We start from the raw sequence: 15,878 nt of genomic DNA, 5'->3' as shown, positions 1-15,878 counted from the left end.
TTCAATACACAATCAATAAATCAACATTTGTTTTAAAACTCAATTTGTTGTTTATTTTCAATACAATGTTCACGGTTACATCATTGATAATACACATACAGTACTAACCAAGTCTGCCACGGGACACTACATTATCCTGCATTGGCACAGTTCCATGTGGAGACTGAAAAAAAGCCTTCAAGTCATTCCAAACAGCTATGGCAGCTCGGGTTGAACGGGCCCTGGACATCCGTGTTGGTTCTAAGGGATAAAGTTTGCGTCGTCTTATTTTTCAACCATAGACCGTATAAGAAGCGTTCAACATCGATTAGCTCCAGCTGCAACAACATTCTCTCTCTTTCGCTCGTGGCGCACGGAACCAAAACAAACTAGCAAAGAGATTCACGAACCACACAGCCCCTAGCGTTCTGACGCAGAAGCATAAAACGGCCACGACGCCATAGTAGTGAAGACGTAGCTACGTAGAAGCATAATGAGGCCTTCACAAACAGTTATTTTTCATACCTATCTGAATTTCAGTTGAAATCAAGGCCTCTGAGACATGTCTCTACTGATCTCCCAGTGTCATCTAATCCAGTCACAGTGCATGGGTATGTACTGCTGTAGCTTTCTGTTGAGCATGGCTTCACTGCAGATGTTCCAGTCTAGGCTTGTCGGTAAAACAGCTAATCACTCACAAAGTAGCAGTTTGAGAGATTGGGCGGCAGGGTGACATGGCGCTCGCTTTATCAGCTGCATTCCATCCTCAGATCCCATTACGAGTCTGTCTTGTACAGCCTCTTCGTGTGCTGCCTATTTCACAATTAGACTGGACTCTCCTCTTGGACTAATTCTATCAGGACTCGAGGATTAAATAGAGAGCTGGGCAAGATAAAGGGGCTTCTGATCTTCAATTCACCGCATAATTTGACGGATCGCCTACATACACTGAAAATGTGATTGATGGGTACACCAAACTCAATATAAACAGCACGAACCTCACAGAATAGGCCGACGGAAAACGCTACTCGAAATAAGGTACAATGAAGAACACTTACTTTTCTTCATTGTTTATTGCTTCATTGTTTTCTAGCCTGTTTAAAGCTGCAGTCCGGAGTTTTTCCTCAAATGTGATGATGTAACTATAATATGGTAACAATAACTTTTCCCAATACGACAGTGATGATCAGAAAGGTGGACAAAACAGTCCGTCTTTGTAAATTTTGTTCAATGCGAGTGCTGTTTGTTTGAGCACAACCAGTCATTTAGGCCGCGTATTGATAGCGTGTGAGCGCAAGTGAGCACACGTTGCTATCTGTGTTTAAACTAAACTCATTTAAGCCTCGTCAATTTAAATGTTAAAGCACAAGACAACACATATGCATGACAGCAGGAAACATTAGCAAGACAGTTGATCACAACACAAACAAGGGTGCTAGAGAAACACCCTAAGAAAACAAGAGCTGATGGAGGCAGTGCAGTTAAAGTCCAGATAAAGCTTGTGAGGCTTTGATGCACTCAGTCTAACATGATTCTAGACCACAAACTAAATGAAGCATTCAGTCTCTCAAGTGCTTTCGTTCAGGGTGCGGACAGACTCCATACCTTACCTTCTTAAGTAGACCAAACACACCGTCTCTTGTTACTTTACTAAACTATGAAAATCAACTCTGAGAATTATTAGTCTAGTCTATTAGTCTAGACTTAATCTCATTCAACTGCACCCAAGGGATTTCAATGAGGTAATTTCTGTAATTGAGCTACCCATAAAGCATATGTAAAAGGTTGTGTGGCTTTGAGCCCAGGGAGCCCTAAGGGAGACCCTTTAAAGGGTTAGTTCACCCAAAAATGAAAATTAAGTCATTAATTACTCACCCCCATGCTGTACCAACCCCGTAAGACCTTCGTTCATCTTCGGAACACAAATAAAGATATTTTTGATTGAATCTGAGGGCTGGATCAGTCCTACATAGACAGCCTGAGGGACTGCCTCTTGACGGCCCAGAAAGTCATTAAAAGAAAAGGTTTAAATATTCCATGTGCCTACAGTGGCTCAACTATAACTTTATCAAGCGACGAGACTACTTTTTGTGCGAAAAAAAACGTAAATAACGACTTTATTCGACTTTCCATTACTTCCTTATGGGCGCATGCGCGAGAACTGAGACGAGACCGTTCTTCTTCGACTACTTTTTGTTACCGGCTGCTCACCGCTTAGGAGTTTTACCGCCCCCTACCGTATAAGATGACGTACTGATATAGCCGGAGGCGCAAAACGTTCTTTTTACAAGCAGTACGTCATCTTATACGGTAGGGGGCGGTAAAACTCCTAAGCGGTGAGCAGCCGGTAACAAAAAGTAGTCGAAGAAGAACGGTCTCGTCTCAGTTCTCGCGCATGCGCCCATAAGGAAGTAATGGAAAGTCGAATAAAGTCGTTATTTACGTTTTTTTTTCGCACAAAAAGTAGTCTCGTCGCTTGATAAAGTTATAGTTGAGCCACTGTAGGCACATGGAATATTTAAACCTTTTCTTTTAATGACTTTCTGGGCCGTCAAGAGGCAGTCCCTCAGGCTGTCTATGTAGGACTGATCCAGCCCTCAGATTCAATCAAAAATATCTTTATTTGTGTTCCGAAGATGAACGAAGGTCTTACGGGGGTTGGTACAGCATGGGAGTGAGTAATTAATGACTTAATTTTCATTTTTGGGTGAACTAACCCTTTAAGACAGACCCTGATGAACAGGACCAGCATGAAAATTTCATATTAGGAGAAGGCTGGATAATTATGATCAATTGGGCAAAGTCCCAAAAAGAAACCCTGGGGGGATTCCTTTTCCATCATGATTTACTCCTTTTTCCCCCCTCTATTCTCTACTCAAGGTCAGTGCTTGAGGAATGATTTTTGGATTGAAGGATCTGGTTTTCGCTCCAATTGTACATTATATGGGAGTGGCAGAAAGTGTAACTTGCAACAATGTTAGGATTTCAAAACTTTCAAACTCTCAAAATGATGCAAAGTACTCTTTCTGACTACCACTGCTGGACTGTTGTGGGCAATGATTGATTTGTCAGGGGCCCATAAGAGCCTCCATATTCACATGTGTGCCTAATTCTGCCAGTGGTTACAGTGGAGTCTGAGGTCTGGCAGAGCATTCCCCCATAATGAGACTCTAGCAGTTACACAACATTACTCTCTCTCTCTCTCTCTCTCTCTCTCTCTTTCTCTCTCTTTCTCTCTCTTTCATTTGAGTCTACAGCAAAGTTGAGGGGAAATAGAATAATTCAGAGTAATTCACCGTTTCCCTGACAAGACTACATCGGACTTAACATTAATTGTTTATGTTCAATCCTCACACATGGTACTTGAAATGGTAATTTCAAGGTCCAGAAACCTTCATCTGAAAGTAATGAAGACTATCATCAATTAAAATATAATTGAATTAAGTCAAAATAGTGGAGTAAATTGTCAGTGTGTCATTTCTGGGGCAAATGTACATACATAGATACATTTAATGCGTTCACTTCAGGGAAAGCAAGTTAAATGCTTGCCTGCATTTAAAATACATTTCCTTCTCCCCTAGGAGGAGTGCTAACCCCATTCACTACTCAGTCCAGGTTGCAGTCTCCAATTGGGGGACACACATTACACTGTGGAGGCAACCGAGGGCTTTCAGTCGCCAATGTCACCTCTCTCTTTCTTGAAGATTATGTTTCAGAGGTGCAGACTCCTACCTGAAATTACATCTCAGGGGTGCATCTGATGAGCAAGGTAAAAAAAAAAGTCCCATAAAGGTATTTAACTAGCTGTTACACAACTCTAACACTGAGAGAAACAACAGCGCATCGAGAAGTCAAATGTCCTTGCCTTCATGCTGTGTCTCTGGTTTCAACAATCTCCTGCTTTTCTGCTGCATCTGTACAAAAATACCGCGACAAGGGCACTGATGTTAGATATAATATGAACTCTAAAGGAAAACTGAGCTGTTTGAAAATCTGACTACTGGGCATGTTACAAGACTTCTTCCCTTTCTCTCAACTTATTTATCAGAATCAAATAAAAAGACAGCGTAGAAAAGGCCATCAAAAATACATATTTAATCTACATATCCAAGTCTGGATTAAATTATCTATTTGCTTTGCTTCCAGATGAATATTGTTGCTGTTACAGGTGTGACGGTTCAATGAGTGGTTCGGTTGTGCAGATACCAGACAAAAATACCTCGATACCACGAGAGAAAAAAATTGAAAAATATAACAGAACTTACAATTCATTCATAAATAAATTACAAATATATAAATATATACAATTAAAAAAATAGATAGTTTATTTTATCTTTGTTATTAAAAAAAGCGAAAAAGGAAATTACAAACATTAAAAATATCTATATTGCAGTTTTCCCCCATGGTCTCAGTGTCGAAATTGTGGCCAGTGAAAATGCTGAGTTGCTAGTAACTTTGGAAAACCACAAGCCACAGTGGCTGGTGAGCAAAAAACTTAATGTCAAGCCGTGTATGCATATCTAATGTGTAAATAAATAATAAATAAAAGCTTAATTTGTTCATTAAAAAATGTAAGGTGAATTTAAAAAAAAAACTAGATTAATAAATTAATAATGAAAAAATTATGAACAGCTCAAGTTTTGTAATCAGTGTGGATCAGCAAGGAAGCCATTCGTAATATCTAACATCTGAGCACACTTATTAGGGGCTTAAATCTGAAGAACACCAACACAAAAGGGTCGAAGTATTTCCGGAGAACACAGTGTTTGGAATAGTTCATACCCACTAGCAATTGTGATGGTGCCATAGAGGAAATTGTTAATGTGCTAAAAAAGGAAGAGAGAGCAGCAACAATCACTTCAACAGCTTCCTTTAGTGGGGGGCCTCTGAGAGGCTCATGGTTCAGGAGTGAGTCACGATGGAAAAGATGTCTTTTGAACACCCTGGCATGACTAAACACATCAGGGATATCAGACAGTGTTCTAAACCTCAGCACAAACTATTGTCTGACAGACATTCAGTTAAAGTATGTTAACATAAATGACCTAAAATATAAACCTGTAGGCAAGTTTCAACTCAAACTTTTCTCCCTGTGCCCTAAAACGGCTTTCCGAGCAATCAGATATTGCTGTTTTCCTTCACAGCTCATTGACTGTTCACAGGCAGCCTCTGCAGAGTTCCCTGGGAAAACAGTTTAGTTTGACTCAGGGAAGGCGTTTTCATTAAACAAAGGTATCGGTTTTCTTTGACATCAGTAAACATCACGTTATTAAGCATATGGAAACGTTCAGATGAGCACTTATGATTCCTGCCCAGCTGAACAGCAATCAACCAGTGAATCAATGAGTTAGTTAACATCCTCCTGCCATCCATCCTCAATGAGTTAGTTAACATCCCCCTTCTCTTCCACTTAGACTGTAGTTACACCTTTGCATTACGGGACCATATTTGCCCCCTTAAATTGATTTTCAGGTGCATTTTTCACCTTTAAGAAAATTCCATTAATTTAATTAATAATATAATAAACAATGCAATAAATGAAACTAAATCAATAATTTCAAATTAAATCAGTAGGGATGAGTCACGATTTAATTATAGAACATCGAATAGGTTGTGCGATTGTCTAAAAAAATGCCCATGTTTTTTCTGCTGATGCAGTGGTGATGCGTTTATGTAACCAGAGGGTGGTGCTGTCAATAACACACCTAAAAGCTATAAATCAACTCTCAGACAACAGAAGAACAACACGTTGCCTCACCCAGAGCTCAAGCACACGCATGAGAGTGCTCAAGCACACGCATAAAGCTTGCCACAAAGAATTGGCAAAAGTAATGATTACGAATGTGTCAAATATAGCAAGGAGACATTTTAATTATTTATTAATAAACTAGAGTTTTTGTGTCAGTGTCTACTGCAAAGATGAAGTTGACAATGCTGGCTCGCCACCTTAGCAGTAGTGAACGCGCCTATAGAAATGCACATTTCATACGGATTACATAAGTTTGCCTGTTAGAAATACATGTTATTTTAATGCGAGGCAGAATTAAATGAATGGCAAAATTCTGCATTTTTTCCACATACCCCATCCGTCACCTCACATACCCATTTGGGAACCACTGCAGTATGGTGAAGAGAGTGAAGACCTTTGAATTACTGTGTGAATATGATGAGTATTTGATAAGCTCCCCATTTCAGACTTAAATATTAAAATGTTTGTGAGTATATAACAAGCTGAACAATTCAAACGATGGAGTTTGCGTAGAGAAGGCACAAATAGCTAGACTAACTTTAAGCAGCATATCTGAATACCAATTAGATATTTAAGACTAAGCATGACTATGAATATAAGCTAATGCTACTCTGAATGTAATATGAAGGGAAGGAAAACACCCTTACCTCCAGTGCAGAGTCTGAGCAGAAGGTAGACTTCAATCAAAACCACAGTGACGGACAGAAGCTGAGCCATTGTCAAACAGCCTTGTCGTAACCTTTTGGGGTAAGGATGATATCAATGATGATGGCTGCTTATGCTCCTAAAATCCCAGTGAACACTAACATACGGTGGAGCAATCAAAGTTATGGCTCAAGGGACAGAAGAGATGCAGTGGATAAGAGGAAGGATGGGATGAAAATGGCACTAGAAACTCAAAGGTCCCTTCTCACGGGGTCCACGGCACTAGAATGACAAAAAAAAAGACAAAGCACAAATGAGTAGATCATACCAGTCTCAATGTATCTTTCTAGATAAGTTAGACAATGTCTACAAACACAACATCCAAAAATGACTTTGAAAGTAAAACCTCACTGAGTGTACATAAACAAGCAAACTAGCATTCCTTTGGTCTGTAATGTAATTATGTGAATAATATGTGAACATTTTTTTTGTATGATCTATATATTTATAACCTTTTTGTAATAAAGTGTAAGATAATAGATTTTCCTAGACTTTCCCATTTCCTAGATCCACCACCACAAATACCTTTGAACATATCTATTCTAGAGAATATAAACCCCCAATCTTATGAAAAATGCAGACTCCACTTTTGCTTAGGCAATGTTGTATTTTTTCTTGGAGGCACTGAAAATCATTGCCCCCTTGTTTTTTCTGGGCTTGACCCCTCAACCCGTCAGGCCGGCGCTACTCTTGAATGCTGAAAGATGTCCAAATAATTTGATGAAGGATGTTCCGCAATTACCCCGTTGGCCCCATGCAGCATTAATAACGTGATGTGTCTGTTCCCTTGTAGGCCTGTGCGTCTCACTGCAATTAGTGGCCTTCAGTGAAGTCTGTGCTGAGGGGGGGACAAATTAGTGGCAGAGTGGGCCGGTGTCTGTCACTTCTGATTTGCCCAAGGGGGACAAAGAGCCCCGACCTGTGCCCCACTTTCACACATCCCTGACCGGATAACAGGGAACAAAGCTAGCCTCCACAAGGCAAGGGACAAGATAGCTATGCAGGCACCTACAGAAAAAGACAAGAAACTGCGGCTAAGTGCGCGTGTTAGGTTAAAAGGTACACAAGAAGCAGGATCACAACCAGGGAAAGATAAGGCCTGTTGCAAAAGACATGGATTATATGACAATTTATTTCAAAAAAGTAATAAATAGGATTCAAAACTCTTGAACAGTAACATTTACATGGTTGCATAGTTCGATTTCATTTAGCTACAATAATAATATGACTTTTAAAAAACAAATGTAAGTCTGTTTAACTGTAGCTTAATTTAATTATGACTAAATGTAATTGTACTCACAAAATTATTATTCTTTTTTACTTAAAAAGCACTTCTGTTACAACGCATTTATCCGGAAATCACAACACGTAGAAAACACCATAAAAGGCCAATGAAATCACTCATTCTACAGGTAAAATCAACTTTCATTCAGATGTTTCTTATGAATAGCTAAGCAAGTTCAGTCATGTCCTGACTTGAAAGCAAAACTTGGATGTACAAAAACAAAGAAGAAGTGGGGAGGACACCCCTGACACTGACAGCAGCTTATTATACTTCTAATATTAGACTGGTCACATTCACTAATAAACAGTGGAGACTTTGATATTAAGTTTAATATTAAGGCTGTTTTAGCCATGCAGTCATGTGTCTTGTGTCCATATATATATCACTATTATTGCTTCAAAAGTATCACGGATATAAAAGCAATCTAAAAGCACACTATGTTTCAGTGTTTCATCAGACACTCCTGGAGCTCTGCCCTCTGAAAGGTTTTGGTGGCGCCATAAGGAGTATGGAGGCAGAATGAATAGGGGTATTGTATGGTGATGTGTGACTAAGGTGCACCTTTGCAGTCAAACCTTATGCCTGACCATGAATATCTGAGAAGGGACAAGGGAGTAATATTTTTCTTTTTTTCCTTGTGTGGAACTCAGGGCTTCCTCAGGTCAACAATAAAACAGTTCACCACAACATACAGGCGTTTTTGGAGGGGGTAACAACAATCAGCCGATGTAGGGTAATATTATGAAATAGAGACAATCTTCAAAATAAATCTCACTCTGCCTTTCTTATCACTTCTAACTACAGCCTGCATGACGACCAGAAAGGTCTGGTGTTTGTCTCCCCGTCGCCCCCGCTCTCTCAGCCTGCTTTGGCCTGGATCTCTGGTCCCTCCTGGGGCCCCTCCTTACAGCAGGGCTCCCAGTACCGGAGGCTGCCTTCCCTCAGTGTCGGCGCTATGCCCGACATGCCTTTCAAGGCCTGCTAGACTGCAGGGCAGACTTTCTGGCTCCTCTGCCATTGTTTGCTTGGCTGCTTTGCGCCTCATCCCAGGAAAGGATTAGCATAAAAATACTTAGGCACATTGAGATGTGCCCCACGACCAACTCTCTCTCTCTCCTATCATCCTCACTTCTTCTCATCCTCCCTGAAGTCCCACATCTCTTCATGACACAACACCAATCACTGTCAAGCATGGAGAGTCAGTCAAGCAGAGACTTTGAACATAGCACAAGACTCCAGAGTCTTTGGTGTCACAGCAGTGGATTGCAGGAGAAGAACAAAAGTTAATCTGTGGAGCACTTGGGTGCAATATGAGCTCCTCTAGCCAGATTCCTCTAGAGGGGTAATGGGTTGAGACACCATTCCTAGAACAAAGCCCCCAAAATCTGAGCACATTTTGGCTGCGAATTTAAGAAACTCAGCTCAACAACTGCCCGTCTGTGAAACACTAAATACATCTCACTATGATTTGATCTTAATGCTTGATTGGACCAGTTACCTTGATTGGACCAGTTACCTGAGTGCCGTCTGCTTGATTCTAGGGCTGGTCCGAATACCCTTTTTGAGCTTCGAAGCATCAGTAGTAATGAACATTGAATTTCCGAGGCTTCGGAAAAAAACTGGGAGTTGTTGCATTTTGATTATTTCGAGAACTGTTCATCCAAACAACTTGACAAGGGAGTGCAGTGCCGATTTGAACCCCTGCTCTAAGGCTCCGCTTTGTAGGCTACGACTCAATACTTTTTTGCTACTTTGTAATAACTTTCTGCGGCCAGAGTTTTGGCAAATGAATGAGGGTAAAATCTTTTTTAGACCTGACTTAATCAAATCTAAGACCTCAGATGAAAATCTGGCCGTTTTAAGACTTTAAGGCCTTAAATTTAAAGTTCAAAATTTTAGACTTTTTAAGACCCCAACAAAACCCTGGTAAATATCAGTATCAGCCATTACAGCGCCACATATTTACATATTCATCAAACCAAAAAAAAAATAATTTTTTATTTCTTGGTATTTATAAAGGAACAAGAATGAAGATGGAAAAGTCCACAAATTTCCTAGAGTTACTGAAGCAGCAGAGGTTTATTGCAAGTTTATTTTCCATTACCTGCCGCACACATTCCACCGAAGGGTCAGAGCGAGTGGGTGTGCGGAGGTTTGATGAGAGCCAGGTTCAACACAGACAGCTACAGTACTCCCCATCTAATGTTCAACTATAGTGAACCATCTCCAAACTTATGGCCCTGCCCTGGGATTACGCCTCATATGGTCTCTATTATTAAATAAATAGTCTTGAGTTGACATTGTATATATTTAGACAAAAAAATAATAATAATTCAGCACAACACTATCAATCACAACTTCTTCTTTTTTCTAAGGGGAAATCCTTTTTTCCATCTGTGAAAATTCCTCCCTGTATTTCACAGCTTTGCATCTGCAGAGCACAATCCTGCACAACAGGTGTGAGAGAAGCTAGGTGGAGCTGTTGCCATGGAAACCAGTCACACATGGATGAACTTGTAAATGTATGGCATGTAAATGTTATTTCTCTAAAATGAATTCCCAGATCCAAACACGTGGAAACCATTTGTTGCAGTCCGGCCATCGCTGCAGGGAGCATTTCCACTGTGGTCATGTAATCACCACATGAAAACACACTTCTTGCTTGTACTGCTTGGGATATCTCCCTATAAGAGAGGTCAAGAAGAACTGACACTATCTTTAAGCAGAGGTTTTCTTACCGTACAGAAAGACCCATTTCTGTGAAGCATGTTGGCATAGTGTTTGGTAAGCATGGAGGATGGCTACAGGTGTCATTCGGATCCAGGTGGCTGAATGTCCAAATGGCATTTGGATTCTGTCATAGTACCAACAAAAACCTGTTTACAAAGAATAGGGATGTGTTACAAAAATTCAATTTTAATTGATTGATTCTCATTTTGATGAATTGATATCAAATCTCTGATAACTCCCAAGAATAAATATTTTAGACTATGCCATTTTCACAAGCTTTGTTCCGTTTCACTTTTGATATGTAACAGTCTAAGGTTCAACTTTCAAATTATTTCTATTTTATTACAAACTTCAAACAATAAATATATTTTTGTAATAATATAAATATATATTCTTATCCATAAATGTAATAAATTCAAAGTCAAGCAAGTGTTTACATTAGCAAAACATCCTGATAGAAAGCGAGTCAGTGTTAGACTTCAACAAGCATGTACACATGTGCAGCAAGCCCAAACAGTTCAACAAGCTGGAGTGCACACTGTAACTAAAATATGAATTATTAAAATTAACAACATAGGCCTATTTGTTGTTGGACATTTTTAAAATGTAATTAAACCAATGTGAATAAAAACATTTTGAGTGATAATTATATTATTCGAAGACCTTCAACAGAATAATCAAAATATGTGATACAGAACTGATACACATTGCTGTTCAGAAGACCTCTGAAACTAACATGTTTTGTGGCTTTGTTTGCCTTTATTATCTATAATTTAGTAACTGTGGCTTTTTTATGTGAACAAAACATTTTTTGTTTGTGTAGCGCAGCCTACATTTTTATTTGTTTTTAATTGCACATTGTTTGGAGAACACAAGGCTGGATGTGGAAACACTGAAAAAACAGAAAGGTGTTTACCTGATGCTGCACACAAAACTTGAACTTATTACCTGACAATATTTAAAAAGACAAAAATAAATATCTTTTGACAAGTAATTAAGCCTTTTTGGTTACTTTGGTTCGGTTAACATGATCTTTCTGGCTTTTTCTTAAGCAGAACAAAAAGACTAAAGTTTATATCTAAAATCTCCCACAGAGTGGAATTAGACTAGCCTAGTTATTTTACAAATAGAAAAGTGCTGGTATAGACCTTATGTGGCTCTGCCCCTATTCAGCTTTTGTATTTTCACAGGATGAAGGAAAGATCTTACGGATTTATGAATGAAGTGCTTGTTTTAAAATCTTCCCGGCTTAATGACTTTTGTTGGCATCCACTTTACACTAGTGGTGTCAAACGATTAAAATATTTAATCACGAACGATTGATCGCATTAATGTCATAGTTAACTCGCGATTAAACGCACATTTTTATTTATTCTAAATGTCTCTTGATTTCTTTTTGTCCCATTATTTTTTTCTTATTTTAATGGTCTTATGAACATGGAAAAGTGAATCAGCTTGCTTTGTGCAAATGTTTTTATTGAAAACAACATTGGCATATACAGTGTACAATTTCACACATTCTCACTTGGAGCAAATAATCTCTCACACAATGCAACACTGTCCATCAATAAAAGAATAAAAGGGTGAAAAAAAAACTGAGGTCCTGATATTGACGAGGGGTGGAGAATTCGCATCAGCTGAATGTGTGCTAGCTAGGCCATCAAGTGGTATTTCAGACTGGGTGTGCTGCGATGATGATAGCTCAGTTCACAACGACAAAACACACAGATCACATGTTCTTGTCAATGGAACCATTTGGCAACATTTTAAAAGTAAACTTTCTATTCAGAAACTTATTGGCATCCATTTTGATGTCTGGCGCTCGTCATCCACTCAAAACGTAACGTTAACCTTCAACTTGGCTGGCTCGTAGACCCAAGCAAGTGTGTGCAGTGCCTGTTGTTTTGTTTCAGGTCTAGCTAGATCCGCTTTGGTCGACAAAGCAACAAAACGTCCTCATGGGGTGCAAGCCATAGAAATGAATGGGTTTCACAGCGCAGCGCCGCGCATGCCACGTCCTGTTGCAAAAGCATGTGGAAAAAAAACGACAAAGTTTGCTAGGCCAAAAAGACTGAATTGCGCAATAAAAAAATAGACGCAGTTAAAATGGGTTTGCGTTAATGCCGTTAATAGCGAGCTTAACTGACAGCCCTACTTTAAACATTACAATGCTCATGATGAATTGTGTTAATTCTACAATAAGTAAATCCACTAAATACAGCAATGCCAGAAATATACAGAGTTCAAACACAAAATTGTAAAGCTGGCTGCACGCTTGTTTCTCTAACTAACGCATAAGGTCTATAAACAAGGGCTGGTGTGATGGCATTCCATAACACACAAGATGTTCATCACATGGCATTTTATATTAACAAAAATGCACATGTATTAACATTTTCTAGTTCTCTACAAAATTAAGTTTCCTAAATAATATGGGAAAACAAGTTTTCTAGCTCATTACAAGACCAGACACAAGTCTTTTTGGTTGTCTTCTTTGCACTAACCCAACCCATCTTTGAATTCACCCTATCTGGTGCCACTCTAAATAATTTACTCCGATAGCCAAGTGTATTTAAAGCAGATCAATACCATTAAAGGACAGCTGGGGCATACTGAATAAACAGAGACCACTCTCCAGCACTACACCAAGCCCCCACTGCATAGCTTTATCCAATCTATCTTTATCTGATCTGCCATCAGACTAACCAACAGTGGCGTAGAAAGAGTTAAAAGGAATCAATGGCTCTCCCTCGCTTTCCAACCATCCATTGGAAGCACAAGCGCATAGACTCCACAGCCTGCAGTAAGTGTTAAAGAACAGTCTGTTCAAAAAACAGCGCAGTAGTGACTATCAAATGACCGAGCTCATCTAGGATTAGTTTTTCACCTTTTAGATCACAATGATATGACTAACTGTGGGTGAGGGTGATACATCAGCACCTTTACGATGGAATGGAGACTCAGGGCCAGGTCTGAGGAGGCCATGTGTGTTTTCCTTCTTGCTTAGCCATCCTGTCTCCAGAGCGAATAAGGGAGGGGTAAGGGGGCTGACTTTAGATGGTGCAGCAGCCTGAGGAACGCAAGCAGGGATGTGAAACCTGATCTATACTGCCTCTTAACCCTCCTGCCCCCATACCCCTCCAAGCTCCCCGCGCTGCCACCTCGGCACAGACTCCCACTGCAACCTGATCCCTCGCACTGTGGCTGAGATTGAAACACACTCCTAGAGGGCTCCAGGGCAACTTAATCTAGGCTTGGCTGATATTTTAAACAACAAATAAGAGGGCAAAACATATGTGCTTATTGTTGTATGATATTGCAGCCTTTTAAGCAAATAAGTGATTGATTTTGCACATTCTACGAGGAAAAGATCTGTGCTAGTAAGAATATGCCAATGAGGATTTTCAACCCAGGGTCCGGGGAACTCCAAGGGAGTACTAGGGGCTCACTGGAAGTGCTTAGGGAAAAACATTAATTAAAATAATTAAATAAAAAAATGCCAAAAATATATCTACTTTGGTATGAATATGAAATGTAATAATTGACTTAACAGAAAATATATATATAAAAAATGAAAATAATACTATTTAGCTGCATTTACCTTTTTTTACAGTATCCTTCATATGAGGATGATCATATTTAATCTATTGAACACTCCTGCACTAAAACATCTCTTTACTCTAGACACAAAGAACATGCCCATCACATCAGCATAACAATTAACCATTCATTAACATTCAAAGAAAGACAGTACGAATAATTGCTCTAGCAGTAAGAGTAAATAACCATCACATGATACTACAACACACACACAAATATCAGGACATACAAGCATTTAATAAATTGATCGTTCAGATGTGTACATTCTGTCATCATTTACCATGCCGTTCCAAACGCGCAAGACTTTCTTTTATCAGTGGAACATAAACTAAGATGTGACTTGATACAATTGTTTTTGTTGTATGGAAAAAAGATTCAGTGAAAGTAAATGGGGTCTCCGCTCCTTATAATGGTCTACGTAACATCTTCAGAAACTCCTACAGGTTTAGAATGACATGAGGGTGAGTAAATGATTTCATTTTTGAATGAACTCCTTTACACAACCTGGTTCTCCTGTTCTCATCAGCACAGAGCTCACAGAATTTGACCAATATTATTTTTTGGAGAGGAGATTTTCAATCAAGCTGTGGAATGCACAGATGTCTGGCATGTATATACTAAAAGCCTTTAGCTTTAATTTTATAAAATAAATCCACTTTCCTCAGACTAAGCCCCTCTCCTCCAGGCCTCTCGAAACAGACTGCTTCACAGGCACTTACCATCTGTTTTTTGACCTCCTTGAGAAGGTAAAGGAGCTGAACAGACCCCCTTCCCCCCAGAACCCATAAATTAAAAGCAGCTTTTGTATTGAGAGGGCTAGAAGTACAGCCACAAGAAAGAGAAAAATCTGAAAGAAAGGGAGTACAACTACAAACTGTACAATAAAAAGAAGAAAAGCTAAATGTAATACATTTCCATCCACAGATGCAAACATTTAATAAGTTAAAAGCTGTTTTTGTATTGAGAGGCGGATACGTGACCAGACCAGCCTGAAGTTAATAACAATCCATGACAAAGTATATATAACCAAAAATATAAAGAAAACCATATTGTTGTATAGTAAGTACATACAAAACATGTAAACCAGTAGGCATTTGAAGAATAAATTAATATTTAGAGGACACGCACAGCTGTCATATTATTAGGGAAGTTGTTGCTAGCATTACGCGACTTTCGCGTTAATAACTTTTTACTATGACTTTTACAGTGACAGTTTTTCTTCCAATAATAATAATGCTATTTTAAAAATATAACAAACCGTAAATTTACGAGGATACTGTATTGTTTTGAGAAAATGCAGTTCTGGTTATTAGTTAAACGAGTAAATTTAAACGTATTTTGCCTAGCTAACAGCGATAGCTCACTAGCTATCGTTCAACTCGCCGCACTCTTGAGATAATTTACCAACAAAATAATTTAATAAACTCGTAAACGTCCGCCGTTTTTTCTCTATAAGCCTTGTACATGTGTGTACTGTGTAGTGAAAAACTGTAACACGCCACGACATTCGCTTTTGCCTTAACACGTCGAAAAAATGGAAAGTGGAAAATGGAAAATCCAACGCAACAAACTTTCGTGAGGCACAGCGTTAGCTTAGCCAAGCTAACACTTTCCATTTCACTTACCGAAAAGATTCTTCAGTAAATCGTATTTTCGTGTACTCCGTAAATTTCTCGGCACTGGAATAATTCAGAGGGTCGGTTGTAGTAGTGGTCGTGATCGACTCTCACTGAGGTCCGTCAAGGGTCTGGCACTGACCATCATCATAGAGCGTTCCGCACTCTCTGATTCCACGCAGTCAGCGGACAGCAGCTCACGGTCACGGCAGAG

At 39.3% G+C, this 15,878-nt stretch overlaps 1 protein-coding gene across 4 annotated transcripts in view; it reads right to left on the bottom strand.

Annotated features, from left to right (window-relative positions):
- Positions 1 to 15,878, bottom strand: part of bmpr1aa (bone morphogenetic protein receptor type 1Aa) — a 22,831-nt gene extending 6,953 nt beyond the window's left edge. For 2 of the 4 annotated variants that reach the window (XM_039672962.2, XM_039672965.2), the window contains exons 1-3: positions 15,674 to 15,878; positions 10,457 to 10,594; positions 6,376 to 6,655 (exon numbers count right to left, since the gene is read on the bottom strand). In XM_039672962.2, coding sequence (XP_039528896.2) covers positions 6,376 to 6,445 — 70 coding nt within the window. In that variant the 5' untranslated portion in view covers positions 6,446 to 6,655; positions 10,457 to 10,594; positions 15,674 to 15,878. The remainder of the gene's footprint in view (positions 1 to 6,375; positions 6,656 to 10,456; positions 10,595 to 15,673) is intronic. The other 2 variants (XM_039672963.2, XM_039672966.2) reach the window with 2 other exon arrangements.

This window comes from Pimephales promelas, chromosome 11, assembly GCF_988280905.1.
Source record: "Pimephales promelas chromosome 11, fPimPro1.hap1.1, whole genome shotgun sequence".
Taxonomy (NCBI): domain Eukaryota; kingdom Metazoa; phylum Chordata; class Actinopteri; order Cypriniformes; family Leuciscidae; genus Pimephales; species Pimephales promelas.
The sequence above is the reverse complement of the archived record's forward strand: the minus strand, read 5'-3'. Positions and strand labels throughout refer to the sequence as shown.